Genomic DNA, 23,368 nt, shown 5'->3' with positions numbered 1-23,368 from the left:
AAATGAAATGGATTCAAAAATATTTATTTCATTACAGTTCAGATCAAAAACTACTTTTCATTGTTTTATACTTTTTTCTCTTCGGATGCCAGTTTTTACATATTTTTCCCATATATATACATCTACGGAAAGAATGATAAGATAATATTAACTACATCTTTTTCTTCAGCTGCCTTTCTGACTTACGAAGGCATCAAATAAATGATTGCCGGCCATTGAAAGCTGTCGCGTCGTGCTTTCTGCTAGTTTTCGTCTGCAGTCAGCCAACTCAGTCGCATCGAGAACGGCTTACAAATCTTACGAGCCAAGTAAGCCGGATACGTCACCGTGACGTCACGGAACCGGAAGTGGGCGGAGCTAGCCGTACTTGGATTGAGTTTACGTACAGATGTAGCCGGCTTCGTCTGACTTGGCTGGAGTTTACGAACAGCCGTACTTCACAAGACTGGTCTCGCATATCGCACAACACTTTAGCAACCTTGTGTTCTGACGTCACGGAACAAAGCATTTTAATTTAACGCTAAATGTATACGTTTAAAGGTTAGGCTAGCTAGGTTTAGTTTCCTTAGCCTCAATAATAATTTTTCATTGTATTTATGATAATGGAACCAAACATAACAGACCTAACCTAACCTCGTAAGCTTTTCTCACCTGACGTCAGAATACAAGGTAGCAAAACTGTTGTGCAACAAGGAAGATCTTCACAAGACTCTGTAAGAAAGAACCCTCTTTTTATACAGCATATTAAGGAACTTGTGGTTCCCCGTTCATCTTTAACGAAAAATTGCAATTTATGATAAGAAGACCTTTAGTACAGATGTTTTCCCGAATAGTTCCTGTATTTCGTACTGAAAACTACAAGAAATATACATTAAAAAAGATTAAAATACTTCATTTGAACTCAATCAATCAACAGAAAGTTGGTGAAGTGACCTCCTCAGGAACTGTACAAGTGTTGTACAAAAGTACACTCTTTTGCAAAGGCAGGCAAAAGAAAAAGCATATTGTCGATTAGTCTGTGGTTCAAGTTCATGGTAAACAAAATATGGCGGCAAGTGAGAAAATGGATAAAGGAAAAGATTTGAATTTACCTACGTCAAGGGTGCGAACGATCATGAAAAGTTCTCCAGATGTAGAAAATATTAGCCAAGAGTCTCTGTATCTTGTTACAAAAGCTACTGTAAGTTCTAGTAATTAAGTAGGAACTAGGTTCTTGCATTTTTATAGGACCACCTGCTTGGAAAACCTGTTGATATTTGTGAACACAAATGTCAAAAAAATACTTATTGTTACAATTTTATTAAACGTCTATTAGTAGAATGCAAACCACAAAGTGGAAAATATGTAACTGTATTGGAAACAAAATTTTAATGCTCTTTACTTTACTTTGTAAGCTAATTTTGGTGTTTATAATTGTTTTAGCATTTATTTTACACAATGAATATAAGTTGAAGCATTTGGGAAATATTCAAGATTAAATCCGTGCTTTAAAAATTATCTGATGGTTGTAAAAACAAAAGTTCATTTTGGTAAAAGTTCGGTATATCGGAGACACATTAAAATCTGATATTTTGTGTTTCGCATGGTTCGTACTTACCTATTGTGTATTGCGGAACATAGTTCAAGGTGCCATTATTCTTTTTACACGAAAATAAACACAATTTTTCACATTTACAGTGATTTTTAAAATTCCTTTCTTAGCTTCCGTGACACAATATGGCGGGCACATTTTGACTCACGTTGTGGGAATGCAGTGTTTCCAACCTTCTTCACCGAAAAATACCTACTATGGTGTTCGTCACGTGTGCAAATTGTACATTATGCACGGGTAGCTGACTGATAGCCCCACAAACCATTATCCACTGTAGCTGAAGGATAGCCCCAGGAACCATTTCCGATAAGGTTAGGTTTGGTTAGGCAAGCATAGTGGGAAAAAAAAGGGGGTTGAAAAAAATGACAGGGGATTACATCATCAAACATACACAGGATGCAGTTCACGTAGGCGACACAAATGAAAAACTAAATATGCTGACCAAGGCAGTAATTTATTTTATTAAAAACATAAACTAAACGTAACGTTTCAACCTTCTAGCAAGGTCTTCTTCAGACTCTGTATCAAGTACAAAAGTAACAAGATACAAAAACAGGGCATTATATATACACATACATTACTCCCTCCAGACTATTTAGAAAGTTGTTTGGAACTTTCTAGCAGTTGACTTTCACTTTCCAACTTTACTTTCACCTAAAAGGCTAAACACAATTACTTCCATATAGAATGTGGTTGGACTTTTAATCTCACGCTCTTTTCCCTTCATTTTTCTTCCTTCTCCTCTCCTCTTTCTCTCTTGTCCTTTCCACTCTTTCTAACATCTTCTTCCATTCTTTGTTTAACTTCAATCCCCCATTCCAGTTCATTGTGTCTTCTTCACCTTTCTTCTCTATTTCCTTCGCTTCCTTCCATTTTCTCACTAGCATTCTCTTCTCCCTTCCTATCTGCTTAGCCTCATCCCACTCTATGTCATGTCCTGTTTCTCTCGTGTGTTTAAATATTGCATTTCTTTCTCTCTTAAGTCGTACATCATCCCTATGTTGTTTCAACCTGTCTTTCAGCCTCTTTTTCGTTTCTCCTATGTACACACTCTGACATTCTTTACATTTCACTTCGTAGATAATCCCTTCCTCTTCCTCTTCTCTGTTTTCCTTTTTCTTGTTTGCATTCCTCGCTATTCCTAAGATGCTTCTCCCTCCCTTCCTGTAAGTTTTAATTCCCGCTTTCTTAAGCACTTTGCATATCTTTTCTGTGGTCTTCGCCATACTCCTTATTCCAAACCTTCTCTCTTTTTCTTTCTCTTCCTCTTTGTCTTTCTCTTCCAATTCTTCCCTGCCCGTTTTCTTCCTTCTTCTGTTTATGTCCAGTCTATCCTGCTTCTCATAGCCATTCTTTTCCAGCTGTTTCCATAGGCTATTTATTTTGCCTTCTTTTTCACATTCTTTCATGCATATTTTCTTGATTCTGTCCTCCATATTCTTTATAAAATTTATTTTTGTCACCTCACTTACATCACTTCTTTTGTGGCAGAATACCCCTGCTGCACACTTCTTCTGATGCCAAGCGGTTTCAATTTCTTGTCCTCTCTTCCTTTTCATCAATATATCTAGAAAGCTTAACTTGTCTTCCTTATATTGATGAAATGGAAGAGAGGACAAGAAATTGAAACCGCTTGGCATCAGAAGAAGTGTGCAGCAGGGGTATTCTGCCACAAAAGAAGTGATGTAAGTGAGGTGACAAAAATAAATTTTATAAAGAATATGGAGGACAGAATCAAGAAAATATGCATGAAAGAATGTGAAAAAGAAGGCAAAATAAATAGCCTATGGAAACAGCTGGAAAAGAATGGCTATGAGAAGCAGGATAGACTGGACATAAACAGAAGAAGGAAGAAAACGGGCAGGGAAGAATTGGAAGAGAAAGACAAAGAGGAAGAGAAAGAAAAAGAGAGAAGGTTTGGAATAAGGAGTATGGGGAAGACCACAGAAAAGATATGCAAAGTGCTTAAGAAAGCGGGAATTAAAACTTACAGGAAGGGAGGGAGAAGCATCTTAGGAATAGCGAGGAATGCAAACAAGAAAAAGGAAAACAGAGAAGAGGAAGAGGAAGGGATTATCTACGAAGTGAAATGTAAAGAATGTCAGAGTGTGTACATAGGAGAAACGAAAAAGAGGCTGAAAGACAGATTGAAACAACATAGGGATGATGTACGACTTAAGAGAGAAAGAAATGCAATATTTAAACACACGAGAGAAACAGGACATGACATAAAGTGGGATGAGGCTAAGCAGATAGGAAGGGAGAAGAGAATGCTAGTGAGAAAATGGAAGGAAGCGAAGGAAATAGAGAAGAAAGGTGAAGAAGACACAATGAACTGGAATGGGGGATTGAAGTTAAACAAAGAATGGAAGAAGATGTTAGAAAGAGTGGAAAGGACAAGAGAGATAGAGGAGAGGAGAAGGAAGAAAAATGAAGGGAAAAGAGCGTGAGATTAAAAGTCCAACCACATTCTATATGGAAGTAATTGTGTTTAGCCTTTTAGGTGAAAGTAAAGTTGGAAAGTGTAAGGGTCATTCCATGGCAAATCACCGAAATGGTGGTCGCCACTACATCTCCAATTTTAATAAAATTTTGCACAAATGTATGTCTGAGGGTATTATGGAAAACTGTAAAATTATTTATGTCTACGGTCATTAGTTTGGGCTACAGGACTGATTAAAGTTACCGTCTCAGTGTGTAGTGACGTGGTAACGTACAGTGCGAAGGTACAAGATAAATGCTTGTAGCGTAACAAAAATAAATGACATATGATTTCTAGTTGTTGTATTATGTAAAGGAAATATATACAATGAATAAAAGTTAAATTTGGTGACAACTATATTAATTTGTGGTTGTCTTTTTCATAACTGAAAAAGCAACTTCCTACACATATATGTGGTATATATGTATAAATCTATGTCATATTTTAAAGTGGAAGGAAACAAAGTGCAATCTTCATAGTTCTCACAAGAACAGTTCCCAAAGTGTGGGGTCTCCACACTAAAAAGGAAGACTGCAATATATTTCCTTCTTGCTTAAAAAGTGTGTTATGTATGTTAAAAATATGAAAAATCTAAAAAAAGCACTCTTTTTGGGTGCAAAGTTCCATATGAGGGAAAGATATCAAGAAGAAATGAGTGGCAGTAAAATATTGTACTATTCCAACATGCTCCTCAGGAGAAATTTCATGATTGCACTCTGAACCATTTTCATAGAATACTGAATTATGTGTACTGCCATTCTGCTAATATCTGCTTTCACATACAATGCGTAAGTGAGTTTTCCTTTCAAATATTTCAGGTTGCTGTACCTCGACCCATGCACTCACACCTGTAAAAAGAGTATATTCCAAAACAAAAAAGTTAATTGTGAAACAATTGTGCATTTTGATACTCATTTGTTTCATGTGAATTTCAGGACTCTTTTGTTTTCCCGCCAAATCTATTGTGTGATATGAGGCTGGCTTCTGGTGGTGTACCGTAATATTTTGGTGAGAGCAGTGGTGTTTTTCAATTATTTAGCGTGAATAACAGTAAGACTTGTTACAAACTGTACTTAGAGACAGGAAGACATTCATTCTGTGTGTGATAACTCAAAGTGAAATAAACACAGACATGGCATTGCCTCAGGGCTGTGTGCCACATGAACCCTCAGTGCAGTGCAGTGTAGGCTTGAAGACAGACAGTGCTTGTCACCTACATCACTACACACCAAAAACAGGAACTGTATTGGTAAGCACCCTGCCAGGTTTAGATCAAGAACTGTTGAAATTTAGAGTAGGTAGTGTAGATAACATTTGTCTCCATCATGCAAAGGTTTACTTGCAAAAATATTCTCACATATTTGGTTCTCATTGTTGCGACCCACTTTCCTATCACAAGGGTCCTTGTAAGAAGTCATTAAGGACAATTACTGTAGAAACAGCAAGGATATATGGTGGTAAACTGATTCCTGGGCAAAAATTGTGTGGAAAATGTGAGACACGCGTGAAAGAAACACCATACCAGCCTGAAGATTTGGGTAATGTTGATGAGGTAAATGACAGTGATTATGTCCCAGACAGCAGTGCTAGTCCATTGAAGAGACTGAATTCAAGTCTGCATGAAATACAAGTATCTCCCATGAAGACACTGACTCATGTGAACAAAGAGAAGAGGAAAAGGTATGGAAAAGCAAAAATGAAACAAATACAATCTTGTGTCACAAAGCATGTTGCAGCAGTTTTACATATCCCTGAAGAGTCAGAAGAATCTGCTGAGGCTACAAAAACTCGTGCTGAACATGACCTAAACCTTCTCATGTCAGAACTTCAGCAGAAATTCATCAAGTCTTCAAGAGCTGAACAGCTTCAAATACTCACACTTACCCCTCATAGTTGGCAAACAACAAAGGTTAAAGAATATTTCAACACTACTGAGTACATGGTACGAACAGCCAAAAAACTGAAAGCTGAGAAAGGAATACTTGCACTGCCTTCACCAAAGACTGGCATTGCTCTGAATGGGGATACCATTGATGCTTGCTGCAAGTTTTATGAGAATGATGAAAACAGCCGAATATGTGCAGGAAAGAAAGATATCGTTTCTGTGAAGGTTGACGGAGGAAGGGTGCATAAACAAAAGCGTCTGGTAATGTGCAATTTAAAAGAGTTGTATGCATTGTTTAAAAATGAACATCCAAACTTGCAAGTGGGGTTCTCAAAATTTGCCGAATTACGTCCAAAATGGTGTGTTCTTCCAGGAGCAGGTGGAACTCATAGTGTGTGTGTATGCATCATACACCAGAATATGAAGCTCATGCTGCACTCTGTTCAACCCCATGTCAAACTTCTTACAATAATGGAAAAATGTGTTTGTGATATATCAAATATGGAGTGTATGTTTGGTGAATGTACAAACTGCTCAGGGAGCTACGAACTGCAGGAGTACCTAGAAAATGTGTGTGCAGAACATGAGGAAATAACATACAAACAGTGGGTCACTACAGACAGGAGCACACTCACATCAGTCGTACAAACAATAGAAGAATTCATTGCTACCTTCCTTGAAAGAATTCCAGCCTTAACCAGACACCATTTTATATCCTCTGCACAAAGCCACTTTTTGTCGACAAGGAAATCATCGCTTGCAGATGATGAGTGCATCCTTCTAGTAGATTTCTCAGAGAATTATGCTTTTGTAGCCCAAGACGCTGTGCAAGGATTTCACTGGGAAAATTCTCAAGCCACACTTCATCCTTTTGTTGCCTATGTGCGGAATGAATTATCTGTTAGTACAGTTTCTCTGTGTGCTGTAAGTGATCACCTAATTCATGACACAGCATCCTTTTATTCCTTTCAACAAGAAGTTCTCTCAATTCTCAGAAACAGATTCCCAGCTATACGGAAAATTGTGTATTTCAGTGATGGATCTTCTGCACAATACAAGAACAGGAAAAATTTTATAAATCTCTGTCATCATGAGGAGGATTTTGGTTTGAAAGCAGAGTGGCACTTTTTTGCTAGTTGTCATGGGAAGGGACCTTCTGATGGTGTAGGTGCCACAGTGAAACGGTTGGCAACTAGGGCAAGCATACAAAGACCATACAACAATCACATTGTAACTCCTATGCAACTATGTAAATTTGCATCTACAATCAAGAACATTCAGGTTTTCTATGTCAGCTCTAAGGAAATTGAACTGCAAACAGACAAGTTAAAGCCACGATTTGCTCAAGCAACTCGCATTGAAGGAACAAGAAGTCTTCATTGTTTCATACCACTAAGCAAAACACGCATGCTTACATCTCACATATCCAGCATGACTACAAGAACTGAAGTTAGTGTGATATCTAAAGAAGTTTCCAACGTGCCTGTAACACAAGGTAAAATAATGCTACACAGTTCATCATACGTTGCTTGTGTGTACAATTCGGAGTGGTGGTTGGGGATCATTACGGAAGTGTCTCATGACAACAGTGAATATCGTGTCAAATTTATGCACCCTCATGGACCTGCACAGAGTTTTACATGGCCGAGCAAGGAAGATTCATGTTGGCTTCCACACACTGACATTTTGCTCAGGATTTCACCACCTGGCACATTTACTGGGAGAACCTACACTCTGGATTCAGCAACTGTGCAACGTATTCACACTGCATTTGCGACATACAAATGAGTGTTTTCAGTTAACTAAATTGACAATCATCACTGTCAATGTAAAATTATGTTCCACATTGCAACTCTGATTGATCCCTTGAGATTACTTTCCACTTACAACTTCCAGTTGACTTGGGATATGATTATTGGAAACTTCGGTATTACGGACATTCTGCACTGCACGTATTTCGTATGTCCGCAATAGATACCAAATGAGGCAGAGTGCAATTTTCATATTTCCAGTAAATAATACTAAAGTTCAGGTGTTTCCAATTATACCACCTGCATAGTGTTGCCACCTTTCCCATTACAAGATTTTAACTCCTGAAATAGCCTCATTTTGCACTTTCTTTCCCACACATACTGTAAAAAGTGTCTGTAATTTATAACCAGAAACATTAAACAGCAATATGAGGTTATGTGCTGATGAACCATACATAGAAGTCATACTGTGACGAATATAAAGACTTTGGCTGATTTCCTCAGTATGGGGGAAATCAATAAACTTGTCTAATTTTCTGCCGCACATCTTAACGACAGTGAATTTCAACCACTATCTGGGCATACACATATAAAGGTAAGGCAAAATCTACATTGCGTTACAACTAAGTATACTTTACTTTGTACAATAAAGCAAAAATAAACTTTCTATCTCAGTTTGTTTCTTCTTAACAATTATGTGAAAATGTCGGTGTCTTGTATTTTTTTTGAAGGATCACATTCTTTAGAGGCACCCTGTACAATATGTATTACGTTTTGAAACGAGATATTTCACACAATGATATTTCCTTACTAACTCTAAACGTGCACAAAAGCTTGTTACAATCTGTTACTATGAGGCGACCCGTTTCCGGACAATTCTGGTGACTTCCCATGGAATGACCCGTAAGTCAACTGCTAGAAAGTTCCAAACAACTTTCTAAATAGTCTGGAGGGAGTAATGTATGTGGCTCAGTCGGTAACGCGTCTGACTACCATGCTAAAGGTCCCGGGTTCGATCCCCGGCCGGTTCAAATCCGGGAACTTTTCTAACGGTGGAAGCGGCCCCGGCGCCCACCCAGCGTCGAATAACATGGGTACCTGGGGGAAACTCTGGGGGGTAAAGGCGGTCAGGGGCGTGATGCTGATCACCTCACCCCCACTCACGACCGGATCAAGAAAGTGTGGGGCGTTACCCCCACACCCCCTATACGCCTTAATGGCGTGGTGCTAAGCACAGGGGAGCACTTTACCTTTACCTTTATAATGCCCTGTTTTTGTATCTTGTTACTTTTGTACTTGATACAGAATCTGAAGAAGACCTTGCTAGAAGGTTGAAACGTTACGTTTAGTTTATGTTTTTAATAAAATAAATTACTGCCTTAGTCAGCATATTTAGTTTTTCATAATCATGGAAACAAGGCTTAATGGTGTTATAAGGCGACACAAATGAAAGCAATCGCAATTGTGTGACGGTGAGATATTTCTCTTGGAAAATACATGATTTCCCGGTCAAATATATTCCACGATGAAAGAAACCACCTCGACGAACGTTGGAAACCTTGTAGAAACAAATTTCCGTAAGTAGTTTCTTCTGTAAAATTGAAGAAATGTGTCTCCGATATACCAAACTTTTACCGTGTAATTATCAACAAAACTGCCCAGACGTTACACCATGCAGTGACTTGTGGTAGGTGCTCTGACACTAGACAGAGGATAATCCCATGAGCCCAACTTCCATTTGTTTAATTACAAACTAATGATATAGACCTGCTTTTTTTTTAACTGTGTTCAATTTCTCTTCTTACCTGTACACAGATGCTTCATTGGTTGCTTACCGCATATTCATTGGACAAGCATTTTTCCCATCCATATGCCCCAGTATGTCTATCTCTTTTTGCAAGGGGTCATTCATTTACTGTTGTCTAGGATATGGGCTGCTGCTGCTACTATGTGACATGATATAAGATGCAAAGGGGTTTGAAGTCCCTAAATGCTTTTGTTGTTAGGTTAGGCAGTGCTTCCAACAGGTGATCACGTAATGTGTGGTTTCAAGCATGAAACCGTCTTCAACCCTCATGTAGTAGTCCAGGTCTGGGACAATGATAAACCAAAAATTTCTGCTCTGCTTAGAGAAACTTTTAAACTGCTATTAGTTCTCCAAGCTTCAAGTCTACTTCCACTATCATTTTCATTATTCTAAATACTTACTGTATAACGTTTGAAAATCAGTAAATATTGAGTATCATTACCACTGCATGATCGCTTCTGTTATGTTTTGACAAATTACAGTCACTTTGCTCTTCTGGTATCAGCACTATATTTAATAAAATGATGTTGCTAGTGGTGCCACTAGATCTAGAAGACTGTCACCAAGAGATATACAAATGTTACCAATAAAAGTTTCATTTATATGTTTAACATTATTGCATGAGATCTTACGTTACACCAAAAAGTGTACTGTGGCAATAACTTTAAATATGGAAACAAATTTCTGTTCTGACTTTCCACTTTCCAAATTGTAAATTTTATGTGTTGTACAAATGACATGGAATACACTTTACAGAAATGTAGACTATAATAATAATAATAATAATTTTTTAAGAAAATGTTCGTCACTTACTGCAAATTCTTCAGGGAGCATATTTCCTAGGCTGCCTTCTTCAGAAAAAGCATCATCACAGAGGAGTTTGTGTGTTTGGTATGTGCTGTTGCCAATACCCTAATCAGTTTTTTTCTAAAATATGTTTTGAACCTGTTTACATGGAATTCCACACAGCATTGTTCTCAATGCACCTTTTGCATTAAAAAGTGTACAAATTTAATGTAAATTATGTTGGATCGATGTATTATGGTCTTCGTTAGGCAGAGATTTGGTCTACGTACATTTTCAAGTGCACATACTAACAACACCCTATTTTCCATATTGGCCAAGTTTTCTCAACAGGACATCTTTGAAGTAGAGCATGTTTCAAGCACTCATATAGGAGATATTCACCAATGATTTATTTATATCTTGGAACCCATTTCCTCATGGTTTCATTGTTGCTGCAGCTTCTTTGCTCCCACTCAGTTCTTGTAGGTCACATGGCATAAGCAGCATGAGCAATTTGCTTTTGATGTGCACATGGTAATTAATGAAATAAAAGGATGCAAAGTGCTTTCTCAGTACCAGGAAATCAGGGTTTGGAAAACCCCATCCCACCTTGGCCCAGTTGGGTTTAATTGGATTTTGTCGAACTTTTATAAATAAAATGTGAATACATGTAATAATTCACATTTGTAATTGCCGCTCAACCTACACACTACACTTCGCCGCCTGGCACACCAACTACCAGACCACAACAAACTGCTAAACAATAGTACTGTTTATTTTTTATCCTTTATTCTCTTACAATTTCCTGGTTACCTCTGTGGATAGCAAGTTTGTATGTTTGAAATCATATTAGCAGATGTGGTATCAATAATGGTATATGATACATTACGACTTTTGTCAGAAGCATCAAGGGATCAATTGCAGGTGTGTACTATTATCTTCAGTCACAAGCATTATTAAAATAGCGATAGTTCACAAGCATTATTAAAATAGCGATAGTATAGATAGTATACATACTATTCCCCGATAGTAGATCGAAAGAAACTGAGTTGTGACTTTTATTTATTAGAATATATTCAATAGAAAGAATTTTTCAACTTTTGGAATAAAGTACGCAATAGACTTGGGGTAAGGCCATAAAGTTGGTGAAGGTATAGAGGTTTATACATTCAAATGACAGAGAATCTCAAAATGTTGATTGGTAAGGTAGGTATATGTGACCGCCAGAAATAGAACTGATTGTTTTTTTAATACTAAATTTTGTAATCGATAAATCAATTTTTTTTTTCAAGAAATACGCTGTTAAGTAGAACGTAATACTTGTGTTATTGTAATAATCATGTAATTCTATGCTATTTGGTATACAAACTTCAGTAACAAATATATTCAATATTGAGCAAACATAAATACGTTGCTGTTCAGCAACAGGGATATTGGAGTATTTTGTCTAAAGTACCTGCAGAATCTACAGCTTAATATAGGCCTATGTAATTTCTTAACAAAGATTAAATGTTTGTATTGGTGTTCTGAGCTCTGAAATTTTGTTCTACTTCATTTCAATATTACAAGTGTTGTCCATTTTAGATAGCAAAATTAATCTCGAGTTATAATGACCGTCGTGATCGCATTCTAAGAATCTAAAATGCAATCTTCTTAGTATACAACTCTATGATGTTCCTTCATTTCAGAAATCATTGAAATACCGAAGTTAATAATAAAACCCACTGGGTTTTATAATGTTTTTTTTTTCAAGTGGGCCCTGCAGGAAATGCCATATTGCATGTAGAGGCCAGCATAGTCTGCCTTTTACCTACCCACTGCCCGCTTGCACGCGATAACAGGTTTACCTGCTCGCCTGCCCACGGCAACGAGTCGACTTGCGTCTCTACCCGGGTTCTTGGTCTTCAAGGCGCTCTGCGCTTACAAGGTACCTGGGCATTCAACAAGACCCGGGCGCCTGCAAAACCTGCTGAAAGGAAACAGCCCTCCGGCAGCGTGTTGTCACTCCAGGTGTTTCATCACCACGTGAACGGCTGCAGCCAGTGTTGCCTACTTACGTAGCTACTAAATCCTACGAAGTCCTAGGAGGAGCTTCTTCTCCAAGGAGAATTTATATACTTAGCAATTTCAGTTCAGCGTAAGCAGTTTTTATCTTATTGCCAGGAAATGCACGCAATATTACAGTTTCATTTATCTAAATGAATGATCGAGCAAACAAAAATCTCCTCACTGAAAACTAATTGTTTTTCATTACATGGTGCCTTAACCAGGCACGCAGTGGCGCAACCAGAGGGGGCAGGGTGCATTGCTCACAACCTTGGACGGAAATTGTCTAGCGGAGGGGTCAGGGGGGGGGGTCAAACATTAAAGTACCAGTCTCATCAAGTTCAATGCCGGAGCAAAGGGGTAGAGGGAGTCGGCCCTGAGCGCCGAACGATCTAAGTGAGAAAAGTTTTAAAACAGAGAATGCTATGGCGGCCCGTGATATTATTTGCTATTAATGTTGGTTTGTTACGAGTTGGATGAATTAATTATGTAATACGTCGCTCCATGTGAAAAGAAAATATTGTAGATGGAAATTTTACATGCCATATGTATGTACATTCGGAATGCATTTATCATGCACTTACTTTCTTTCAAAAATAGTTTGTGTGCTTGTTTTCCATTATTAGCTAATGTGAAATTGCCGTGTTGAAAAAAAATATTTCTAATCCTCTGTTTCAACACAAATGCGTGAGAACCGACTTCTACCCCCTTTTTGCATGATTTATGAGGATAATAATGCCTTTCATGCTACTTTATTACTATTATTGTGATTGTTGTTGTTGTTACGTTTATCCAAGTACTTGCCCCCCCCCCCCCCCAAACGAGGGTAACGGCAATGCCCCTGGCTAGCTACGGCCCTGGTGTAGAACAGTGTAAACATTCGTAAATCTCATTTCATTGGTGATGTGGCTTACGAAGCTTTGAGTTCCCTTTTTTAAGTAGTGAAAATCTATTGCAGTTGGTAACACTGCAGAACGTGTTGGGCCCGGTGCAGTTTCTACTCGAAGCAACTACGTCATGCAGAGGGAGGGGTCTGCAGTTGATGGAAAGAACGAACTGAGACCTACTAGGTATCGTAAGACTGCGGGTACCCGGCGGGTCTACAATGCCTGCCAGGAACGATCTGGACAGGTGGGCATACAAGCTGCTCAAGCGAGGATGTTGCGCAGGTTGCATGGCATTTCAGGAGCGATGTCTCGCGAACGGGTCTGCTCCAGGTCTTGTGCAGGCCTCTGATTGCATGGAACTGCATACTGTACCTCTTGTGGCCAACAGGAGTACCTACCAGAATTAACTACATTGAAATAATCAGATGGCATGGTCTTCCATGTGACACATGATTCATCTAGATATATCTGCCACAAAATGAATTAAAATTACCAGGTGTATAAGCTTAAATCTGCTGCTTGCTCATAGATGGCGTTAGTGAGCGTATGGAGCTACCATGGGCACGCCATACCTGGTGTTTCTATGAGTTGGACATCTGCCAACACGAATCAGTGCACATCGTCAGCACGTGCAGACAACAACAGACAGTGTTCCTGTGGTAAGCATGTCTAGTTTTGTGCCAGAAAAAGAGCATATGTGGGAAGCTCTGCTTTTCTGCTTCCATTTGAAGAAATCGGCTGCCGAATCGCATCGAATGCTTGTGGAGGCCTATGGTGACAGTGCTGTATCGGAAACAACGTGGAGGGATTGGTTTTGTCGGTTCAAAGACGACAATTTTGACCTGAGTGACAAGAAGCGTGAAAATCGGCCCAGGAAGGTTGAGGACCATTAATTGCAGGCTCTTTTGGACGAGGACGATACCCAAACGCAAAAGATGCTTGCCGAGCAATTGGGTGTTACTCAAACAGCCATTTCCATGTGTCTACGTGCCATGGGAAAGGTTCAAAAGATCGGAAAATGGGTGCCGCATGAATTGACCGATCGGCAGCTGGAGAGATGCCAAAACCATGTGAAATCTTGCTTGCCAGACAAAAAAGAAAGTCTTTCCTGCATAGGATTGTGACTGGCGATGAAAAGTGGATATATTTTGAGAATCCTAAATGCAAGAAATCGTGGGTTGATCCTGGCCAACCATCAACATCTTCCTCGAGACCAAATTGCTTCGGCCGGAAGACAATGCTGTGTGTTTGGTGGGATCAACAGGGTATCGTCTACTTTGAGCTGTTGAAACCTGGTAAAACTGTCACTGCCCACCGCTACCACCAACAACTGATCAAATTGCACCGTGCTCTGTGTGACAAAAGGCCGGATTATCAACAAAGACATGACAAGCTGATTTTCCTCCACAACAACGCCCCATCGCACACGTCAAGACTGGTTCAAAACTACTTGGAGACATGCAACTGGGAGGTGCTACCTCATCCCGCCTATTCACCAGACCTGGCCCCTTCCGACTACCATCTGTTTTCGTCGATGGGCCACGCCCTCGCTGAGCAGCACTTCGATTGGTATGCAGACGTCCGAAAATGGCTTGATGAGTGGTTTGCCTCGAAAGAGGACTTTTTTTGGCGTGGTATCCACAAATTGCCCGAGAGGTGGGCAAAATGTGTAGCTCGCGAGGGCAAGTACTTTGAATAAATTTCTTGTTGCTTTCTATGAACAAACCATGTGTTGTTCTGACTACAAAACAGCAGATTTAAGCTTATACACCTGGTACAAGTGGGACTCGCTGTATAGACACGTTGTATACAAGGACTATGTTGTTGCTAACATTTTTTTTTTGTCAACTGAAGTGTAATTATTATTATTTACAGGAACTATTTGTACAGCATCTGGCTCAGCAAGCATATAAGCATTCAGGAAAGAGTGATGATGTTGTATACAAAAATTTAGCAGAAGTTGTTCAGTCAAATGATACATTGAGTTTTCTAAGAGGTAGGTTGTGTTAGTTCGATCATCTGTATTGTCAATTATTGTACATATCTTGTCAAAATGTTAAAAATTATTAAATAATCCATTTTGTTATAAACATTATTAATGCCATTAAATGCTAGACCTCTAAATGATCATGCCTGGTACCAATGTGATAAAAAAAAAATCAAATGAACCTGAATTCTTCATTTTGTTATTCAATTAATGCATGTAAGGTGACTACAATAAGTTCTACCTCAAAAATAATCTGCATATTCCACTAAGAACTTTATAATTCTATGCAAATTGGAACTTAACATGATAGAATGTCTAGAACGTATACTTAAATGTCACATACGAGTGTTGAAGCATAAGTCATAACAACTTTTTTTTTTTTTTTGTCAGAAGGCAGGTTGGTAATGGAAATTTAAAATAATATAAGTGGAAGGGAGCAGTGTATGGTACTACGAAATGTATGAACAGTGCAGGTAATGTGTACCAGGTGTAGGATAGGGAAGCAACTATCCATAAACGGTTCAGTGGCAATGTCCTCGTGTGTCCAAAACTATCTGCCATGCAGTGGTTCCTTCACTTTGAACATCAGGTTGAAACCACATGGTAACACGTTCGGTGAGTACTGCACGCGATGCATCGGTATATGAGGGTGTCCACCAAAATAACAAATGCAAAATTCTTTCTTTTTCTTGACCATTTTATTCCCAGTTTTCTTAACATTTATTTAAATGCCCCCTACTTAGGTATATTTAGAAATTAAGAAGAAGAAAAAATATTTTTATTCAATGAAAAATCCGTACCACAAGGCTATTAAGATCAAAACTGAAGCTGTACTTTAATAAGAGATTTAGACTAGCTTCAATTATTAATGCATGTAAAAATTAATGCTTCAGATGGGGAATGGCCACATTACTTTAATATTTTTACAAAACTTCACACACACACAAGAATATAATTCTTAAGAAACAAAGTAAGAAAAATCTTAACCACAATTCAATACAATTTTAGATCTCCAAATATTCAATTTTTATCAGGTCTCAGTACTGGTATGTAACAATGTAAATTCACTTTAAAAAAATATATATTCGCAACATTCTCGACTGGTAGAAACACGATATATATATATATATATATTACACATACATACATCCTGGTTGCTTCTCATCCTTGCTGAATTTGTGCTTGGACAATCTCTGGCACTTCTCCCCTGAAGAACAGCTATTTTGATATACAAATGCTGTCCATGCCAGACCATGTCCATTCTGCATGGTGGTTTACTATCTACTGAATTGCAATCATCCTCTGTGCGATAACTGTACATTCACCTCACTTAGTACTCCGGCAGTTTGTTCCTTTCTACAGCATATTTGCAAATGATACAATTCAACCTACATGATCAGATTGCGATAAAGCAGTCATTTCTATACCTTCCTGTCATATAATTTCCATTCTTGTTAATGAAAATGAAAAAGCTCCTAACCATTTGTACAGTCAACGGCAAAGATAATGGTAAGCAAATTGTCCACCGTAATTTTCATTACATCCTGTGTTGTTTTAAGGAATGAAATTATGTTGGTGCAAGACATGCATTGCCCTCTGCTGATTGAAATCTTTATGTCAATTCATTATCATCACATTGTGCAATACAGAGCGAATGAAAATGGTGATGGACAATTCACCTACTGTTTCTTTTGCCGTTGGGCGTACATAGAGTGGAAAAATAAGTGTATCAATATACACTGAAACACACCATATTACTAATACTAAATTCGTTGACCCTGTACATCACACTGCCATGTAGTGATGTGTCCACATGCTACAGAATGTACGATCATATTGTGATAGCATTGTTTAATTTTGATTAAAAAAAAAGTCACATTGATTTATATCCCTACCCTCGTATGTAATCGCAGAATGCCACCCTTTTTTTTTAAGATTCGAGTTTTCTATTTTGAATTTTTTTGTTGCAGAAATAGTTCCAAAGAAGATAACTGCAAGAGAATATTATGCAATGGGGGACCAAGAGGAAGAGGATGATGATTCAGATTCTTCAGAATGAAAACCGCAAAGAGTACAAAGTGGATAGTAATATTATTTTCAGTGTCCATATTGGCAAAAAGAACTACCATTTCTTTTTCATTACTGACAATTGAGCAAGTATTTCTCAATCATCTGTTACTGTGTTATTAATGTATGTCCATACTAGACAAGCTGAGCATGGATGTTATTTGGATATGGTACAAACACTGTGTAAACAGGAGATTCATATTTAACTACCAGTAAGACATATATACATACAGTAGAGCGTCGATTATCCGAAGTAATTGGGGGACATGGGTGTTCGGAAAACTGGTTTGTTCGGATAATCGAACTGTACATGTTTATTTGCCAAAAAGAAGTACTGTACAGTAAATTTATTCATAAAAACAGGCATCTCTTTAAGTATGTATTACAAAGTAACGTACAAAGGCAACTTTAGTAGGAATATATAGTATGTGGTACAGTTTATTAAACAAAAATATGTACATATTACATACGCATTTTGCATGAACAATACACACAGTACACAAAATTAACGTTTAAAAAAATCCTTTATTTTGGTCTGTCTAAGCAAGCCTACACGCTTACGAGCAGCTAAGTCACGTAATTTTTTCATTACAGATATCTGAAAGTGAGTGAGTACACAGTTCGGTTAAGCGGTCGTTCGGTTGACCGACGTTCGGATAACACTGGGGAACAGTGAAATTGCGGCACAGTGTTTGAGAGCTAATTTAGGGCAATTTCATGCTGCTGAATAATGATATAATAATATATTTCCTGAATTGGCTCTAATTTATGAAATAAATGCAACTAAACCAAAATGGCGGAAACATAAGATATACATATAAATGAACTTCCAACAACAATTTAATATTTCTTTTTGTGATTACAATCATTATTATAAAAATATATGTATATAGGCCTATGGTCCAAATAATTAAGAAAATATGTACACAATGAAGTAACAAACTATGTGAAACGTTTTCTATACGATTTCCTGCTGTATTGCTTTTTAGCACAATCCCTCTGTAAGCTCCAACAGTAGTCGGCCATCACGTGGCGATCCCACCGTCCCTGGTACCTTTCTTCCATTATCCTTATATCCTGATGGAACCTTTCTCCCCGTTCTTCACTAAAATCACCAAGGTTCTCAGGGAATCTGTCAATGTGGCCATGTAGAAAATGTATCTTCACACTCATATTAGCTCCCAATTTCTCAAAATTTTTCAACATATTTCCAACTATATCTGGGTACTTTTCTGCGCTGTGATTCCCCAAAAAGTTTTTGACGACGGACACAAAGCTCAGCCAGGCCTCAGATTCGATGTAAGACATGTAAGTTGTAAAATTGGCATCATTTATAAGTGTACGAATTTGTGGTCGTCCGTCAAAGATTCCTGCCTTCAATTTTTCAATACTTAGTCCTGGAAAAGTGTGGCATATATATTTGAAACAATCACCACTTGTATCTAAGGCCTTGACAAACTGTTTTATCAACCCAAGTTTAATATGCAGTGGCGGAAGGATGATTTTGTCCCTATCTATCAGCGGTTCATGAATGATATTAGCTTTTTCCACTAATATTTTCCCTTTGGGGCCAAACTTTTATCGTCCAATGCTTTTCTCTAGCCCGACTATCCCACAAACATAGCAAACAGGGATATTTTGTGTACCCACTTTGCTGTCCTAGTAAAAAATTCACCATCTTCAAATCCACACACACGAGCCACTTATGTTCAGCATATTCAATTTTTTTCTAAAACCATTTTTATGTTTTGGTATTCTTCCTTAAGGTTTGTTGAGTGTCCGATATATTGCCTAGCAATGCTTCATAAGTTGCCTAGCAACAATTTACAAATAAATAAATAAGTTTCTTATGGGAATTTCAGCCCATTATAAATTTTGATATTACCGAGAAAAGCGTAGAGTAATTTTACCTCCTACATTTTCCATGGTGTGTTTATTTTTATAACTGGAGTCAATTCAACTGAACCAATCATACAATTGGCAATCACAGCTGTTTTGTGTGCTGAAACTGTTATTAAACTTTATGCCGCAAAATAAAATCTTTTTTTTGTTCCCCAGTGTAATCGACGCTCTACTGTATATTTCAAATCTTCAGATTTCTGTTGAAGTTACAAACTTTGCAAAACAAATATTTCTGTCGAGTTTACATAATTGATTTCTAGGAACATTGTAGCGAAGAATGAAAGTATTATAAAAATTGTTTCTCTAATGAGGTAATACAGTCTTCAAGATCGAAATATTTCAAGTGGCATGCATTTATAAATGCATAAAGCAAGGCAAATACTTATTTTTTGTTGAAATACATTGTGATACACCTGTGTTACAGGCAATATACAAATGTGTTTATCGGCTTTAATAAATGCCTACAAATTGTTTTGTAGTAAAACTATTTACGAAAGGTAATTTCTCTATAGATATTGGTATTCTCTGTTCACCTTAATGAACAAATGTACACTCTTGTTCACATAAAGTGACACATTTTATAAGATTGGACAGTTGAAATTATGTCACTTTATCTGAACAGGACTGGACATGGTAAATCGCTTTTGGCTATTTGGTGATTCTGATGGCAGCCTTTGCACAGGCCTTCCCCCCCACCATTCCATATTAAAAAAATGCTGTAACTTGACTAAGCTTAGTGTCGTGTAGTTCAGAAAAGTTTTACTGGTCAGGGACAGTCTACACTTGTATGTGAAGAGGTAAAGCCTCTGTATGCTTGGATAGGCTAATCAGGAATGGACCTACAGTTTGAAGTGCAATGTATCTCCACCAGGGATCACACCTCGAGTTCCTTGATTACCAGGGGATGACATTACTATTATGCCACCGGGAGGCCCAATTATTGTATGTAATATTAAGTTTTACACACACAACCACTATGAATTTTTCATGGCTGAAGTTATAGGAGGACATTACAAGCTACTAGATATTTGCTGGTTTTTTTTATACATATAAAGTGGTACTATCTTTTTTAACAAAAAGTCTCCAGCCACAATTTATTTTATCTTTGCTCACTAGGCATTATAATTGTAGTGTGTTTGGGGAAAAAGCACTCGAGTCAAAAAATGAAATTTTACAGCTGGCAGTTATTTCCGTTAATAAGAAACATTGCTTGTTGGATCATCACTGGTAAGAATCTTTAAACATACCCAATACAAAATTATACTTATAATATTTTCTTTAGTTGATTCAGTCAGACTTAAATGAAAGCATCAGAAAATTACAGTTTGTGAGAAGTGCTTTTTCCCGAACACTCAATAATGCAATAATGATGTTCGCTCTGAAACATCGTACTACAGTGGAACTCTGATTTTACAGTTTCCTGCAGTACACACTCAATCTTGATGGTTTCAACATGGCAAAATAATCTAAAATAAGTTTTTCCCAGCTTGATAACCCTGGAAAATGTGAAATCAAAGTTATACTGTATTTAGTATTGTTATGTTTTACATATAAACAAATCCTGTCATCTTGTTCAACAGTCTTAATGCTGACCAAGGCAGAATTTATTGTAAAAATAACACACTACAAACGTACGTTTCCACCCTCTGACAGGGTCTTCTTCAGACAAAGATTCACACTAAAATAAAATTAAGATCCAATCATAATCTTATACATACATACACAGTGAAGGGTTTATACACAAAATACAAGAAGGCACCAGTCCTCATCCGAGAGGTTTCCTATCAGGAATTCCCGAGTGTTGTGTCTCCTGACAGGTACCTGGTGAGAGTGACACGAGCCCCTTATCAATTCCTCCACATCTGGACATGGACAGGTTCATTATCTCCTGGTCTTCTTCCATCTTCCATTTTTTTTCTTCTTCCTTTCCACACTTTCTAACACTCCCATTCTTTGTTGATCTTAAGTCTCCCATTCCAGTTAATTGTCTTCTCCTTTCATCTCTATTTCCTTAGCCTCCTTCCATTTCCTCACTAGTCCTCTCTTCTCCCTTCCTATCTAGCTAGCTGTATCCCATGGTATGCCATGTCCCATTTCACTTGTGTTTTTGAATAGAGTATTTCTTTCTCTCTTTAGTCTTACATCATCCATATGTTGCTTCAACCTGTCTTTTGGTCTTTCTTGTTTTCCCCATGTAACACACTATCACATTCTTTGCACTTTACCTCATAGATAATCCATTCCTCTTCCGTTTTCTTCATTCTCCTTGTTCACGTTCTTTGCTATCCTTAGAATGCTGTATCCTCACTTACTGTGTGTTCTTATGCCTGCTTTCCTAAGCACTTTGAACTTTGAATATCTTCTTCATGGCCTTCCCCACACTTCTTATACCAAACCATTTTTTTCCCTTTCCCCTCTCCTCTTTATGTTACGTCTGTCTTCCTTCTCATAGCTATTGTTTTCCAGCTGCTTCCATAGGTTATTTACTTTTTTCCCCATCTTTTCTGCATATTTTCTTGATTCTGTCTTCATAAAATTTATTTTTGCTGTCACTCATATCACTTTTTCTGTGACAGAAGACCTCTGCTGCACACTTCTTCTGATGCCAAGTGGTCTCAATATCCTTTCCTCTCCCTTTTCATCAAAATATCTAGGCTGTCGCTCTGATCCCCTCCATATGCCGAAACAATCAGCCATGTATGTGCGAAACAGAATTACCTTTTCCCCAGTCATTCATTATAAATTCTGCCAACACTGGACTTGAGCTAGAGTCTATAGTCAGTCATTCACTCATTTTCATTATTTTGTCACCCACTTTGCTGTAACCATTGGTTTTACAGAGCTTTCACTGTCACAGTCTCCTGTAATTCTTGCCCCATATTCTTTCTAACAATTTCTGTGTGTGTGGCATCACTTGGGGTTAGTAGTTCAGAGTGGTTCATTGACAACTCTGTGTATTACTAAGAGGTTTATTTCTAAGTTCACACACAATTCATAGTTATGTAAAGTTCTAAAGCGTTAAGTGCTTATTTCTATACTAACCGCATGGAGAGAATCTAGGGCACCATACTAACAAAATAGTAACGTCTCTTTACCTATGATTGGCAGAAGTGACACTGCCAGTAGTCAACTCCCCCAGCACACCACCTAAAAGGGAGGGTTTTTACACCATTTCAGTTAGTGTCTTGATACTTGTCCTTCAAGTAACCTTTCTGCTCCAGTGGCCACTTTCGCCTAAGTCCATTTCCTATAGTCTTAGAGCAAAGAAGCTCTCTTAAGTTTCGTACACTATCTAGGGTTGTCCGTGCGAACTATTTGGCACCCTAGCAAAATCCTCTCCCTGCAGCAGTCTAATACAGGTATAAAATTGCAAACATCCCTTCCAGAACATGAACCTCCATATAACCAGGTGACTAGTGGGTTTTCTTTTGAAACAAACTCATATTTAGTAGGGATGGGACCGATTAATCGGTATTCTATCGGTATTGGCTGATATAGGCATATCGGTAAAACTTTACCGATCGGATATATTGATAAATATCTGATAATTTAGTGCAACATTCTGCAATTTTGTTGTAATTTTATGGATAATCTCCATGCCCTACTTTCTAAAAAAGTAAATGTCTAAATATGCAATTTCTTTTGCACTGCAGTCATCCTGAAACACACATTTATTAAGGAGGTCAATGAACTTTTCAGGTTCTTCAAGGACCATTTCTAATTTTATATTGGATCGGTTATCGGTATCGATAAATTTTATATTGGTACTTTATTGGTATCATCCAAAATTTCATATCGGCCCATCCCTAATATTTAGACATTTACTTTACAAAAACTACCACATACGAATCATATAAAATTCATTTTTCGAATGTCTCCAGAGCATGGTGTTCAATCACTGGAAAACTAGCCTGGATCTCTCAAGTTAATCACAGGAAATTCCACTTCAAAGGTGGAAAGATTCCTTCATTACCACTGGGTCAAGTGAGGAACTCAAGCAAGCCTGGAATCAGATGAGGCTACAGGTTTTAGAGGAGAGCACAGATGTACAGGGGACCCTGGAGTAAACAGGACAGTGCTACCCATTTTCACCAGGCAGTATGGGCATTTTTAAACCAGCATTTACCAGGCGATGTTGATCAAAATATATACTCCAGAACTAACCCCCTGCAATTTT

At 37.9% G+C, this 23,368-nt stretch overlaps 1 protein-coding gene across 1 annotated transcript; it reads left to right on the top strand.

Moving 5' to 3' along the window:
* Window positions 1-1,026: 1,026 nt before the first annotated feature.
* LOC145991611 (chromatin accessibility complex protein 1-like) lies at window positions 1,027-19,672 on the top strand. Its single transcript, XM_083127675.1, has 3 exons — window positions 1,027-1,180; window positions 15,111-15,231; window positions 17,193-19,672. Exons 1-3 carry the CDS (start codon window positions 1,046-1,048, stop codon window positions 17,279-17,281), a joined length of 345 nt encoding a protein of 114 aa, XP_082983801.1. The 5' UTR covers window positions 1,027-1,045; the 3' UTR covers window positions 17,282-19,672.
* Window positions 19,673-23,368: the final 3,696 nt, after the last annotated feature.

Source organism: Lepisma saccharinum, chromosome 8, assembly GCF_977018435.1.
Source record: "Lepisma saccharinum chromosome 8, izLepSacc3.1, whole genome shotgun sequence".
NCBI lineage: Eukaryota > Metazoa > Arthropoda > Insecta > Zygentoma > Lepismatidae > Lepisma > Lepisma saccharinum.
Note: the sequence above shows the minus strand (reverse complement) of the source record. Positions and strands in the feature narration are given on the sequence as shown.